Below are 16,146 nucleotides of genomic sequence, written 5' to 3'. Positions count from 1 at the left end.
GAAAAATTCAATCTCGAGATTTTAATGGGCAAATGTTTTAGCTCCCCGAGATCCAAAAAAAAAACATTTTTGCAATTGCATATGTCTGTATTTAAAAAACAGAGAAAAACGGGCAATATCAATTCGCTGTTTGATTACAATTTCAAGCTTATGATGCATGATTAAAAATACTCTGTTCGGAAAATCATGAGCTTCAAATTATGATTAAAGTTTAATTTACGTGCAATTATTATGCCCGGCTAACCAGCTGGTCGTCAAAGACAGCTAATTTCAAAGATGTTAAAAATGAAGAAATGTGACTAAATTTTTAATGAGATGGTCGTCGATTTTCTAATATTAAATAAATATATTTATTAGTTCAAAAAATATTCATTCAACAAATGACTGAATATTCTTTATATTTATAATGCAATGATTAAAATGAATCATGTATACGATCAGAAATAACAAAAGCTGTCTCGCAAAATCCCATTTTGAAAAAGAATTTTGAAATGCAAAATTGTAAGGAGTTATAGATAATTTTTTGTTTTTTTGTTTCCTCAATTATTTTAATTGATAAATATTTTTATTGGACCATAAGCATTCAAATTCCTAGTGTAATCGGACATAAAATTATTCTAGACCAAAGTTCTCAAATTTGTTAATTACTTTCGTTTATTCTTATTTTTGTTAGTGCATTTTGATTTATTACTATTTATTGTTATTTTTGTTGCATTATTTTCTACAAAGCATTTTTTTGTCCTACATTTCGATTTTGTTACTACATTTCGATTTATTATTATTTGTTGTTTTTATTGTTGCATTATTTTCTACAATGCTTTTTATCCTACATTTCGATTTATTATTATTTGTCGTTATTATTGTTGCATTATTTTCTACAACACATTTTTTATCCAAAGATTCTACTTCAGAACATTCGAAAATACGATTCTTCTACCATTGGAGATTATCATTTCCGAGCACTTTCATACGCTAAATAATTCATATTTTCATTCTGAAATAAATCCCAAAATGCATTACTTCCATGAAGCGTCAAAAGCTTGACTGCATTCATCGTCAAAGACATTCGAGGTCGATGCAAAGTCCCGATTTATTAGAAAATTTTTCTGAAACAAAAGCACGATTTTGAATTCCAGCAGTAATTAGTTGTCGAGGTTTTCAGATTTTTATTATTTATTGCAAATCCTCAATCTTCGCGTTTTGAAAACTCCGGGGACTTTTAGAATGAAATAAATAACATTCAAAAAGCTCTCTGAAAAGTGCAGTTTGAATGAAATTAGCGAAATCGAACGCAGTTAGTTTTGGGTTCGTTCAAATTGTATCCTTTTTTTGTGGTTGTTGTTAATTTTACCTTTAACGAAAAGGGAATCATTGTAAAAATAATTCTGAATTCTAATTGGGGAATATATATACATATACAAACGCTTTGTTAAAATTGCCATGCATGAATAAGTTTAGAATTCAGTTAGTAAAAATCTGACAAATTTTTTTAGTTATTGAAATAACTTTAAAATTATGTTGTCTAGGGGATGCATTTAGAGTGGAATTAAATCCGGAATATGTTTTTTTTTAAATTCATGCTTTGTTTTAAAAAGGAATTCGCTTAAAATATATTCTTGAGAGGCAAATTTATTCTAATATTTTTTTTTAATGTGCAATATTGTTCGATTAGTCACAGTTTTGTCTCATCACTAAAAATATTACATTTCATTTAAAATGACAGACAAACTTTTTCTAAGAGTTCTAAGAATTCGAAGTGATACTTTTGAGTTTTAATATATTCTATTAGAAGTCTGAGTGTTGGGATTGGAAAATCTTGAATTCGAATTCCAGTTTTTCCAATGATTTGGTGTAGGTGTGGCAAAGTAATGCCAATATGGCATAGTGTGTTGAAATAAGAATAATTTGGAAAAACATGAATTAGATATGTGTATGTTATTTTCTTAGTTCTCTAGACAAATGGCCAAAAATATTAGGAGCTCTAATAATAATTTTGCTCTAATAAAAAGTATGCTAATATTTGAACAATAAAGAAAATTGCTCTCGGCAAGCTGTAGGCAAAAGGTAGATTCCTTTACATCTGAGTTACTATCTGGCTACATAAATTGTTAATGTTAGAAACAATGAAATTGGGGCATGAAAACCACTTTTCAGCCCCTAATTTCTAAGATATTCCTGTTGTCGAAAAACTTTAAATACAAAAGTTGTTCGTCTTAGTAGGGCACTAATTTGATTAATTGGATTTGTTTTCCTATCTTCAATATTAAGAAAGTTATAACGAAATGAAAACTTCACCCCCCCACGCCCATCATTTCCACCCTCCTTTGAGCTAGATGGTCCATTTACGAAATAGATAGAAACTAGTCCGAGATTTTTACATTTCTAACAATATATTCCGATTTCCGAAATTTTCTGAAAGTTTTGCTATGAGAACCTCTGCAATAGGTAGTCTTCCTATAGGAATCTATCTGAAAACCGAAAATTTTAAATACTTTATCAAAAATTAGGAAATGGAAACAAAATAGTAAAAGTATGAAGAGCTGACAAAAATAAAAAAATCACGGTTATGATAAAATTTTATTTTTTTAGTGTATATTTAAAAATTCTGCTTTTCATGACATTCAGTGAGGGTGAACTTCTTTTCATAAAGTTTTCAAAATTTCACGTTTTTGGGATTTTTTTTAGGTGGAGGATCTCGAAATATTTGATAACAAAATTTTGTATAAGTAAATAAAAGCATAATCATAGAAATGTTTTTTATTATTTTTTGCCTTAAAATCTCTAATATATTTATTTCTCTGTTCATTATTATAAATATCATGGAGCCTTGTTATCATTTGTTTCGCAAATTCAGCACCAGATGGCGTTGTTGTTTTAGGATAAAAAAAATTCATCAAGATTCATCATTTATTGATAATTAAACTCTGAAAATATCAAAATATGGCATTTTCATCAAGAGTACTTAACTTTGTACGATTTCGCAACTCTAGAACATAAGTTGAATCTGAAGAGAGAATTACATTTTATTTACCTGAAAGTTCATTATTATTAATATCATAGAGTTTTGGCATCGTTTTTTTTTCTCACAAATTCAGTAATAGATGGCGTTTCTAATAATGAATAAAGAAATAATGAAAAATTATTTATTTTTAATTAAACTGAAAATATCAAAATATGCCATTTTTATCAGGAGAACATAACTTTGCAATTGCTTTTACAACTCCGAAAGTACAAGAATAAGTGAAAAATGAACAATGAAATTTCATTTAATGAACCTAAAAGAAGTCAAGTTAAATGCAATAGTGCAAATGCTGTTTTGCGATGCAATATTGTAATGTCTTGATCTAAACTTATCAAATAACGAAGCAAAATTTCCAGACAATTCTATATTTTACAGCCCTATATATACAAAAGAACAACTTGTTCTAATCTTGGTTAAATAAATAGTTATTTACACCTGTAGTAGGAGACACAACAGTCGAAGTCGAAGGGTTTTCTTGAAACTCCGTTAGTTCTCGGACTCCGAACTCGTGGACGTAGCCCAACAGTCTGCCTGCAATTCGTTTCTTTTCTCTCCTAAAAAAATCTTCGCACTTTATTTCGGCGACAATCTCCGCCTCTTAATTTACATTGATCATTTGAGCTCTCTTTCGGCCAATCGGTGTTCAGCAATATGCTCTCTCAACGGCGCCAGTCGGTCGTGGGAAGGTCCTTTGTGTAATGCACCTTTCATAACTGACTATTCTGGAACACGGAGTTATCATAGTCCTTTCACAATGAGAAACATTTAGCATCCAGATGTTTGGACACCCCTTTCTCTTTGAAGGTACTCTCAATATCTCTTGGACGAGGAATTCCCACATGTGGTCTTTCACTGTAGTCGCTAATGAACAGATGCGAGACCACCCAGGTGAAAAGATCCACCATCTGGCTATCTCGAGGAGTTTAGTAAGTGACAGCGACGACACAGCTGGCTGTAGATGTCTTGTTAATATTGGGAAACAGGGAATGTTACAATATCAATAATTTAAGAAACTTGATATAAGTGCTTCACAAAAGCAGCGGGAGTTGTCTTTCCAAAGCATTTTCGCATACTCTCTAATAAGAATGTTACCCCAAGTGAACGACTTGCCTGGTATTGGAGTACAATATTTACGAAATTTTGATCTTTGGCGGTTATTTAGGATTTTCACTGAATCTATCGTGTGGTGATTCTTAGATTCATAGTAATGCAATAGTGCAAATTTGGGGATAAATCTGTGGGGAAAGCTTATAAGCCAGTTAACAGCTACGCTGCATGAGCAATTGCTTTTGTATTGTGATCATGTTACTCGGCTGCGAACCACAAGGTCCCAGGTTCTATCCTCGCTCATCGCAATCTGCTACATTGGTGACCTCGGACGATGATCCTTCAAACTTCGTACAGCTGTTGTGGCGCCATCTATTCACAGAAAACCAAAGTCGTCAGACTCACTAGACGCAGCAACACAGAAAGGCCGCAGCAACCCAAAGTCGTCAGACTCACTTGACGTAGCGACCACTCACCCATACACGCTCGCCATAACGCTTGGCGCTACTCAAATGAGTACAGGCGCATTATACTCAACCATCACCACTCAACAGCCATATCGTTCGTCTCACCTCCGACTCACTGGAGGGAGAGTCTGTGGGGAAAGCTTATAAGCCAGTTAACAGCTACGCTGCACGAACAATTGCTTTTGTATTGTTGCCATGTTACTCGGCTGTGAGCCACAAGGTCCCAGGTTCTATCCTCGCTCAATTCAATCCACCACAAATCCCTGGCAAGTGAACTAAAATATCCAAATTCAAAGTTGGGTTTCAGACATGTTTTCCCCAACCGACTGAAACAAAAATTTAGCACAAAATTACATACCAAATTTGATAAATTTAAGTCATTGTGCCTTCAAGTTATCGCGTTTACATGTTTCTAAATAAAAAGACCAACAGATGACCGATTCCTTGTTGAATTTGGTTCAAAATTTGTTAAGTGTCTAAACTAAGACATCCTCTAGCTTTCTTTGATTTGTAGTTATCGCGTTAATTTATATTCGATCAGCCGGACTGACAGACTTCCTCGGAACGTATTTTGCTCAAAATTTGATATAAATCTGCAAATTTGTTAAGAAAGCTATGCCAAATTTTATGCGTCTAAATCAAAGCGTTTTTGAGTTATGTTTGCCACAGATAGACAGATGGATATTTTGAAAAAAATGTATTTTTCAAACTGAAGGAGATGTAAAGCGTGATAATTCGTCAAAATCTCGATTTCGAATTTTTCGACTTTACTTTACTTTATATATACTATACTTATTTATAAAAATTGGACTATACTTTATTTATAAAAATTGTTTTTTTTTGTCATTTTCATTCTAATTTTGTTTTGTTTCTTGCAGAATATAAACCTGGCCAGTCTCCTCCTACCGGCGCCAGTCTGGATGCCCTCAGTGACAGCAATGCTGAGCTTCCGCGTCTGCTTCTTGTAGTGGTATCCGTGGTGGGATCTTTACTTCTCGCCCTCAACATTGTACTCGTTATTTGTTTCATCAAAAGAAGAAAAAACAGAAATTCTCACTCAAGGGGTAATTTGTCGCTAATGAATTTCATTTCTCCTTGTTGCATAGTTTGTATTATAGAGGTTAGTTTTATTAAGGTCCCGTTTTAAAGTAACACTAGGGCTATTTTGGGACGGACCTCGTAATTTTGAACCGTGATCGCATGACGAGGACGACACCTAAGCTGGCACCGCCCTCTCCAAACTTCCCATCACACCAGCGGGATGACAGTTATTTCCGACTGATTTAACGTGCACTACACCCATTTATATGACTGTTTTTCAGTGGAATCGCGTCTCGAACCTGTAACCCTCCTGAAGGCGACACTTTACCAACTGGCTACCGCTGCCCATTAGTATTGAGGAATTCTATATACAAAGCACCCATGTTTAAAATGCTGGAGAGAAAATCAAATGGCTTAACGGATGATTGAACTCTGGGGGTTTTCAGCACGTTTCTCATTTCAGCACATGAAATGCATAAACACCAACCGCAGTGGTGTCTCACTCACTTTCTCACATTCTGCTTCACATTATTCCGTGACAAGATAGTGAACACCACAAGTGCTCAGATTTTTATTTTCTGAGTGTCGCACATAAGCGTTTTGAGCTGCATAGTATAGAGAAAAAAAACCTGTACACATTTTGAATACTTTTTTTTTTTTTCGATTAATTGAAATGAATTAAAAGTTGGCACAGAATTAAATTTGTTGTAACACAACAATATATCAAGTTTCATTTATCTAAATAGTTACATTTTTTGGATTATCTAGTTTGCATGCATAAGAAAAATGTACAAACACGTTTTGTTCATAAAATTACAGCGCTCAAAATGCCATATAGTACTAAATCAAAGACGCTCTATAATCTTGAAATTGATTTTTCTCCCTGTATCTTGTACCGTTTTCGAGATATGAACATTAACTCCGTTATTTACCGCTAGACGATGATGTAACCAATCTCAATGTATAGATATTGATCATTTTACAATACCTAGACACCAAGTTTGTGGCAATAATTGTCGCCATTCTCAGTGTGGGTGCAACGACATTTGTAAATGTATTTCATAAAAAGTATTTTGATGTTTAAAATTCAGTGAAATGGAGGAATTCTTGATATCTTTTTCTGTGATCTGACTTTATATTAATAAAGAATGCAAAAATAAAAAATAGGGTTTTTCTTAGAATTTAACAGTCAATGAAATGTAATTCCAAATGCAAGAAAAGTTTTTTTTTTATTTAAACTAATGGTGGTCCTATGTTAGAATGGTGGTTAAAAATGCCGAAGATTATTATTTATTTCTTTCTCATAACTTTTCTTCTAATAATTTACTACTAATAAGAAAAAAAATTAAAATGTTTATTAAATTATTTTTTAACATAAATCTGGTAATTTTTCTGCATACTAATATAAATTTACACTACTTCTAAATGTGTATAGATTCAGTCTCTAGAAAATCAAAGATTATGTGATTGTCTATAAATTAATTACATTAGCCAACGATATGAAATCTTATTCGAAACCAACTTAAAATGGTATGGGCTGCCATCTATGGATTAAATGGAGAATTAAGATAAGATTTTCTTGGATGTGCTGCCATCTTTTGAGCAAAATTATAAGGAAACATCATTCAGAACAAAAATGAAAGAATAAAAGAAAAGGGGAAGGGAAGGTGAGAAAGAAATTATGTAATAGTAGAAAATATTTATGCATACTATATTTGAATTTCATAGTTTTTGCATAAACATTTTTAAAAAAAAAAGTTTTCCTGAAAAAATAACTTGCATTGATTTTTTTTCTTATGACGAAAAAAAATAAAAAATAAATAAATCTTCACATGTATACAAAAAATAAATTATTTATAATTTAATCATATCTAATATATTTTGACCATAAATATATTTTTAAAAAAATATATATATCATGATCACAGCAGACTATTTAAAAGTCTCTTAGATATTGCAGAACATCAGTCTTTTTTAAGTTCTGAAGTTCGTTAATCCTTCATTGTTCAAACATCCATCTAGTGTTGTTTAGATATTTAGATGGGAGAAAGTTTTCAATTCTTTCTCAGATATTTGATCACTGTGAAAAATTACAAGGTGCATCACAAAATATACCTCTTTAAGTTAGATCTCAATAAATGAAGATAAGTATAAAATATACCTTGTTCTACCTACCTTGAAACGATGTTTTTTTGCCTAAAGTTGACTTCAAATTAAATTAGAAAGAAAGAAAATTGAATCTAGGTGAACTAAAAGAAACTACTATAAGATATCCCAGAATTCATTTTATAATTTTTGAGAGAAAAATTTGGCTACTAAAATAATAAAAATATTTTTTTTCCAAATACATTTGCAAATATTTTGAAAAATTCATTGAAATTAAAGAAAAAATTGTGGAAATGAAATTGTTCTGTAAGCTTAGCTTAAGTAAAGATTATTTTTTTTTTAAATTTTTAAGTAATATGTTAATGGTTTTTAATGTAATTATATTCTCGTAAGTTATTGAAAAAAAGCATTGAATTTTTATTGATTTTTAATTATTAAGGATCTCATCCAATCTTTGAGAAACCCTTGCTTTGTGAATAATTACTACTTATAAAGTTATTACCCGATAGTCATGGTAATTCTAGATCCAAAGATTTGATCTTATACGGTATTTTGAATAATTTTTTCATCGTGGTTATCACATTGATTATATTGCAGATGATATAAAAATCTGTAAACATTATCATGTTAAAACCAATATCTTATTTAAATTCCTTACATGAAATGTAGAAACACATTTTTAAAAAATCTGTAAGACAAAATTTAACTATTTCAAATAAAAAAAACGATTTCTTCTTAATATTATGAATAAAAATAATTGCAAGATTTCAATTGCAATGGGTTTCAAATTTAAATTATCGGGAATATAAATCCAGTTACTTAAAGAATATAAATCTTACATCTATCAGATTTCATTCTGAAATAGTCTTCTTTTTACCATTTATTTTATTTCTAGGAAGTCCGAAAGCTCTAACACAGACGACAACCCCGGATTCTTTGATGTACACCCCTAGCAAATATCAACAGTCTATCAATGGAGAAGCTATATGCCAGGTAGAAGACAAAGACAGCTATCAAGAAGAAATACTCATGAAAGAGCTTTTTGTGAGTTCATCAATTGTTTTCTTTCTGTAATTCTTAGCCGAAGTGTTTAGTTTTTGCTTTCCATTTTCTTGCCTTTTGTTGATGATACATATTCCTTTCTTTCTTAGGAAGCTAAAAAGCAAGTCAGCGAAAAGTGCATTCCGGGATACCAGACAGCTAGGCCTTATGGTAAGATAAAATAATATTCTTTAATATGTAAAGATTCGAAGTAACAGCAATTTAAAAAAGTTATAACTTAAATTAAAGAAATCGAGACATATTTGAATTTGGATGATATTCTGTATTGATAGAAAGACGTCTTATCAACAGAGGAAAAGTAAAGTTTCTGAAAACTTAGATCTATTTCAACGGAAATAGCCTTTTTATTATGAAAAATTCTATTCCATGACACTACTCAAAGAAAAAAAAAATACACGCAAGAGTTTTCGTCTAAAATTCGTTATCCGTTCGTGGGATGCTGAGCATCGTCATTTCAAAACATAATCGGCTGCTTCCAAGCAAAAAATTTGCTTGACTTTTAAAGACAAGCAAGAGATGACGCATTAAATAAGTATATTCCGTTAATTTTGTTTTTTGTTTTTAAATAATTCCATCCAAAACATTCTAATTTGCAACAATTTTTTAAAATCTTTTTTGAAATAACTTCGACTTCGTCATGGTTTTATTAGAATCATTTTCAGATCCAGGAATTTTTTATTAAATACTAAAAAAAATCAAGGAAAAATAAATGTTTAAAAACTTTAATGAGCAAATGGTATAAAACTAAAAGTATACGAATATGCATTAAAAATCGTTTGTTAGTATGGCCTTCTACAATAAACAAAACTGTGTTTATTTTGCCTCTGAATATACAGCTGTTACCATCCATTCAATGTATATCAGTTTTTGTTTTTTGAAATTTTATTTTTACAAAGGATATTCGAAAACTTTTTTTCGACACTTAAAACAAATCGCAATAAAAATAGCAATCTCAGAGCAATAAAAAATTTCACGAATAAATGGAAATGTCATCACGATTAAAATTTGATACGTAAATAATAATACGTTTTCGAAGAATATATTTATATAAATAAGGCTTCAAAATTAAATAAATGAATTCTTGTTTGATACTGAATACAATAAATACCCAAAATCGGGGATAAAGGATTTACAGATTATTAGAAATATCATATCTCAAATTTAATATGTTAGTTTTGATTTTTTAGTTTTATTTATTGCGAAATCGTTTGGGAATTTATAAATGAATCCACAAAGGTTCTTTTGGATTTAAATTTGATATCAATAGACATAATTAAAATCATACTATCTCTTTTTTTGTTATTTTTATTTCTTAATTGCTTCTGTGAAAAATCCTGTAAAAAACGAAACAATTACTGATGTTGAAAAAATAAAAAATGAAATGAATAATTTTGTATATAATAATAAATCATCATAGTATAAGAAATGCAGTTAATAATTTAAAGTTAATACTATTATACAAATGTTCATGTATAAAGTTTTTTTTCGTAATAACAAAGTTTTAATAAGAATATACATAATTTCTTATACTATTTTTATACACCTTATTCTGTTTCGTTTTTGACAGCACATAAGGCAAACAAATCGAAACAAATAAAACTTCAAATATTTTACTTAAAAAGAATTTTTGGATGCGACATATCTCGAACCAAAAGTACCAGCTCGAAGTTTCCACTTTTTTTTTTTTTTTTTTTTTTTGTTTGTTTGTTTCTATCGTAAGAACACACGTTTTTTTTTTTTTTTTTTTCAGTTTTAAAGAATAACGTTAAGACAATGACAGAGACATTTATGTTTATTAAAAAAAATGTGTAATATCAACAAAAAAAGTCTTCCTTTGATTCAAATTTTATATTTCTTTTATTTTTATGTCAAGAACATAAAATAATTCGGTTTTATTTTTATTTTACTAAATTGAATATCATAAAAATTATGAATATTATTTCAAAACCGAATTTATTAAAGTTTTATTGATTTACTTTTCGTTTATTTTTTTTTAGATTTGACCCAATCTAGAAAAAAAGACAATTGTCCGGATATACTGAAGAATCGAGGAATGGTACGAATTTTTTATTGAATTTAAAATTTGCTATGAAAACAACTATAATTGTTAAACTATATTGTGCAAAACCTAAAGTGTGTTTAAAAGGCTCAATTTATTCAAAAAAATATTTCATTATTATAATTTCATTAAATTCTTGTTACAAAAACAGAATTTTTCTTGCGGAAACCCAATGTTTTAAATTAATATGATTAATATTTAGCAAATAGTATCAGGATGAAAAATAAAATAAAATATTCTGTTTCTAATTATATGTCTTTACCCTGACAAGTAAGAAAAAGAAGTTAAAGTATAAAACCGAATCGGTGATTTATTTATTTCAATTTTTTTCTATGAATCTTTAAAAGTATTTTTTCAGTATAAAAAATATTAAACAAATATTATACTTTTCTTTAGTTATTGTAAATGCATAAAAAATTGCACCTACAAAAAAACATATTTGAAGACGAAAAAGAGTCGATAAAATGTCATTTTAAAAACATGTTATATCTCCGTTAAGTGATGTTTTTATTTCCCTTTCAAATTAATCTCAACAAGGCTTTGTTTTCCATTTCCATTCACTAAGTTATAATATCAAAGATATTTTCAGTCATTATGCTTATTAGCTTTCAGACCTTCTATTTAAATTTACTTCCTATAGATGCTTCGTATTTTGAAAACTGTTAAATAATTCATGAAAAACATTTTGAAATATGTATTTAGAAATGCAATGTAAGCACAGTTTTGATTTTTCTTAAAATTTGAAAAATTAACCTTCAGTTTCTTAAATTCATCAATTTCTTACTCTTTAATAAATTTCCTATATATTTAGTTTTCATTTTATTTTACGGAGAAATAAAACGATGGAAAAATAAAAGCAGCTCTCTAAATAAGTACTTGTTAAAATATCCAGAAAAACCTGAATGTTGATTTCGATCTTAATTTTAAAGATAAAAGGAAATATTTTCTTTTACTTTAATTAATTTACATAAGTGTCAATTCATACCAATAATAATTTCAGCAAGAATATTAAAAATAATATTGCGTTTAAACAATATTCTGTCATCAAATATTATTTAATTCTGACGAATTGGCAGCTTCCCTCCGATCTCTGACAAACGAATGTATTTGTTTGAGAGAAAAGTATAAAGCAGAGAACTGGTGGTTGAGAAATATCAAGGTTGTAATAAATACAAATCTATTGAACTTGGTACATTTTTCTCTGTTTCTTATGACTAATATATCTTAAATCGTGTGTAATCAAAGAATAAAACGCAGTTCGATCTGATTAATTTTGATTCACGTCCGTCTCCCATCTGATTTCACACAATTTTTAAATTCTTCCAATTCATCAGGTTCAAACTTAATCTATTCATGTGAGAGAATAGTGATAATTTAAAGAATACAATGCATCTTTAAAATATCAGAATGCAGAGATATATGAAAAAAGATTTACTAGAGTGGTAGAACATGTCTGAAATTAATAAGCAAGTTTGACGCATTAATTAATGGTACTATGCATGAGTACCCCTTGGCACCCCGAAGAGAGCGGAAACCTAGGATGAAGACCATCACAATAGTACGGAAGTAGAAACTAATGTTGAGTCCTCCTTCCCGTCGAAGCTATGTCCTCTCTTGGAAGTAGTGGTAATTTGACCCCGCAGCTTTCATTAAGAATATACTTATGGAATATATTTGTTAAGCTTGAAGTACGTATGAACTGCAAAGGAACGAGAATTGTGTTCTAAAAATGTGTGAATTCGCACTTAATCAATTATTCAGTCAATTGACAAATTTTCTATAAAGCATACCTCCTCAACATCTTAGCACCGTATCTCCCTCTGTAAAATTCATATAAATCATATGTAGTTTGATGTAGATGTAAGTGGACTTCATTAAAAAAGGGGAGTATAAAGTATATATGAATACACAGATACAACAATGCACAAAGAAAAATACGGCATATCTAAAATCCAAATGCAGTGAAAATGGAAATTTGATGTTTAAATTAAATGCATGGCGCTGCTTTGTATGTGTATTACAGAAAAAAAAAGGCAGAAATTTTGAGCCGTGAATGCAATGATAATCACAGTTCGATTACTGTGATCCGGCCTCTGGCACATAGAGAAATATGAATGAACGACACTGCTGCAACATAGTTAAGAATTTTGTGGAATCCTAATGGCCATCACCGGACACGCTGCAACCTGTCCTGTAGGAGGCATGTTCTTCATCGGTAGAGGGTAGCCATCAAACATCACTTTTATGTGCACCAGCCAGGGGAGCAAGAAGCAACACCCGTACCAGAAGCTTCGCAACCTCATATTTGAGACGCCGCACCGTGGGGGAGGGGGAGGGGGAGGGCTGAATGCAATAATAAGGATAAAAACCGTTATACGTAAGCCACTATAACCAAACGATCGAATTATACATTCTGTGTAAAATGTTAGATAAATTAGAAACCTTGTACTGTGTTTTCTCATAGATAGGAGAATTGGTTATTCGTATCCGGGCAGCTTTTCATGAAAGAATAACGATATGAAACTAGAGACTCCTCTACAGAAACTTCTTTTCCTTTTGTCTAATTTGAAAATTATTTTTAAAGAATTGTCTACTTTTTTATGAAGGCACAGAATCAGATTTTTATTTTCAATGTTTAATTTGATGGCTGTAAGTAAACAATCATCATACTGACCACGCCACTACTTTATCTTGGAAACATTTAAAGGCTGTTTTTAGCCTTGTTATCAAATTTTATCAACAGTGGAAATGTTCTTCATATTAAAATAGAATTCATTCTTAGAAGTCACAAATTTTATAAACATGATTATTTTAAAGAAATACTACACGAGAGTCGCATATAGTTGCAGTCCACTGCTAAAAATTAACCTTTTTACCAAAATGAAATCTCTACTCATTCCATTTCAGATTGTATTTTCAAATGTATGATTTGTTGTTGAATTCATTTTAAGTCATCTGAAACGTTGTCTCTTAAATGCTAATTTCAAATCAATTGCTTTATATTTTGAACATCATCATGGGACATATTCAGGAGGAAGAGGGGGTCGAACAAAAAAAACAAAAAAAGAGTCAAAAATTTAGTTTTTAACCCGAAATGAATAAACAAAAAAAATGCACTTGATTATGTTATTTTAACAATACTAGCCACCTTTGGCGACCAGTTTTTTCACCAAGATTATTGAGTTTTTAAGTGTTGATTATTAATATGGAATGCATTTCTTTAAAGAAAAACATTTCACCTCGTAATTTGATATGACTTAAACATTAAATCAATTGAAGTAGTTTACTGCAAATTACAAAGTGTATATATTACGAAATGAAAATACTACTACGGATTTCATGATTGGCGAAAGCACGTGTCTGAATGTTTTGATGGAGAATTTGAAGCCTATTTCTCGCTTTCTTTTACACCTTCTTTCCTTTAACCGAATGCCCACTTTAGTGACATGGCGAAATATCTCTATGACACATCTAATAATAATATGCAGCTTCAATAATTATTTAAGCGAAGCGTTTGATTCAGTACAGCTTCAAAAATATTCAGCGAAAGAAACTGTCTGAAATTCGTATGATGTTTTTTGTTTATATTTGACTGTTGCCATTCGACAATTAGTAATAAGCTCAATTTCTGTGCCATGAGCGATTCATTGCAGTGTTTTATATACTATATATAGATTTTCCCCCCTTCTTTAGGACCACGTGAGCTTACAATCAGTTCCTCTGAGCACCACATTGTCTTCGAGTGACGTCATCACGACCCTCTCTGACGACTCCAGGTACTCCCGGAGGGTCCTGCTGCCGGATGATCCGGCATCTCTGTGCCACACAAGACAGACAGACAGCCCACCCGGAAGCTGCGTGCTGGGAAGCGTCGGAAGCCATCTGGTGTGATAAACCGTAATTATCTGCGGAGCCTTTTTCTTACGTCAGACATTGAAGAACACGAGAAACCTAACACCTAATCGCAGAAGATACAAGAATGAGTTTCATCGATAGAAGAGTGATTTTAATATCGTCATTTTTTTAAGTGCCCTTTGTACTTTTCTGTTGTTGTACTTAAAATTTGTTTTGATCCCTAATCATCAAATATTAATTATTTTACACGTTTCAAAAGCAAAGAAGCAACTGATTTTTCTTGGGCTTTCTTTTTTGTAAAAGCGGATAAGTTTTTTTATATCTAATTCAGGAAAAAACTTTTCGAAATTATTTCACTGTTAAAGTTAATTATATGATGCACAGTAATAATCAATTTTGCCATAAATAAACGACTTGCAACCTTCCTTAAAGCTAATCAAACTTTTCTCAGTAAAATGTAAGTTTAGTATACAATTTTTTTAAATTAAATCTTTTAATAAAAGATTATGCGAGCGTTTTAATTCTTTTAAAAAGCTGAAAGTTCTCTGTTTCTAAGCTATTATAAAAAGTAAACATACTGAGAAAATATTTTATTAAAAACTGTAATTTATAATAATTGTCATCATTTATATCTCTTGAGACTTTTTACTAATTTACAGTTAATTATTAAACAACAGACATTACAAACAATTAACTACAAACTATTTTTAAATCGATAAGAAATAGAAAATCATCATCATATATTGATACATAAAAATGAATAAGTATTAAACAAAACCATTAAAATTAAAACTAGAAATGAATAATAATAAAAATATTACTTTCACTTTAAAATATTTTCAATAAAAACAACTGGGACTTGTCGAAAATATTTCATAAAAAAAAGATTTCCAAATGCTACTTTTTCATCCATAATCAAATTTAATATTTAATTTCATAAATAGTTTTAATGCTCATTTGGTATAATAAAATGTTACCTCAAAATTACATTATATTAAACAATTAAGTTATCCTTTTTATGAAGATTTTATAAATTAAAATAATAATGTGAATGTAATGTATAAAATAATAATTAATAAAGACACAATTAATATTAAAATATATCAAAAGTTTTTATTTAGACTCATTTGTTTTTCGAATTTTCCATTGTTTACTAAAAATTTAACTAAAGAATCTATAAAAAAATTCAGTTCTGTAGTTCATAAGAATATATCATTTTAAAAAAAATCGTCTGTTCTGACTGAAATGAATTTCAGTCTGCTTTTTCTTCTCAAAACTACAATATATCAAAAATATAATCATTTTGCGCATTAAAAAATTAATTAAAATACAAGCCACTGTTCTAAGTTTAAAATATTTTATGTTCTAAATTGATTGCTTTCATATCAAAATTGTTATATAAAAACAATTATAACAGAAAATTTTAGGTAATTTTAATCTCAATAAATTAAAAGGCATTTTTCAATATTTAGTATAACGAATGTAGA

At 29.9% G+C, this 16,146-nt stretch overlaps 1 protein-coding gene across 2 annotated transcripts in view; it reads left to right on the top strand.

Moving 5' to 3' along the window:
* LOC129989305 (nephrin-like) overlaps positions 1 to 15,454 on the top strand; it is an 827,768-nt gene extending 812,314 nt beyond the window's left edge. The window contains exons 18-22 of one of the 2 annotated variants that reach the window (XM_056097747.1): positions 5,415 to 5,600; positions 8,579 to 8,727; positions 8,835 to 8,895; positions 10,743 to 10,801; positions 14,498 to 15,454. In XM_056097747.1, coding sequence (XP_055953722.1) covers positions 5,415 to 5,600; positions 8,579 to 8,727; positions 8,835 to 8,895; positions 10,743 to 10,801; positions 14,498 to 14,695 — 653 coding nt within the window. In that variant the 3' untranslated portion in view covers positions 14,696 to 15,454. The remainder of the gene's footprint in view (positions 1 to 5,414; positions 5,601 to 8,578; positions 8,728 to 8,834; positions 8,896 to 10,742; positions 10,802 to 14,497) is intronic. The other variant, XM_056097749.1, reaches the window with a different exon arrangement.
* The last annotated feature ends 692 nt before the right edge of the window (positions 15,455 to 16,146 follow it).

This window comes from Argiope bruennichi, chromosome 10 (genome assembly GCF_947563725.1).
Source record: "Argiope bruennichi chromosome 10, qqArgBrue1.1, whole genome shotgun sequence".
Taxonomy (NCBI): Eukaryota; Metazoa; Arthropoda; class Arachnida; order Araneae; family Araneidae; genus Argiope; species Argiope bruennichi.
The sequence above is the reverse complement of the archived record's forward strand: the minus strand, read 5'-3'. Positions and strand labels throughout refer to the sequence as shown.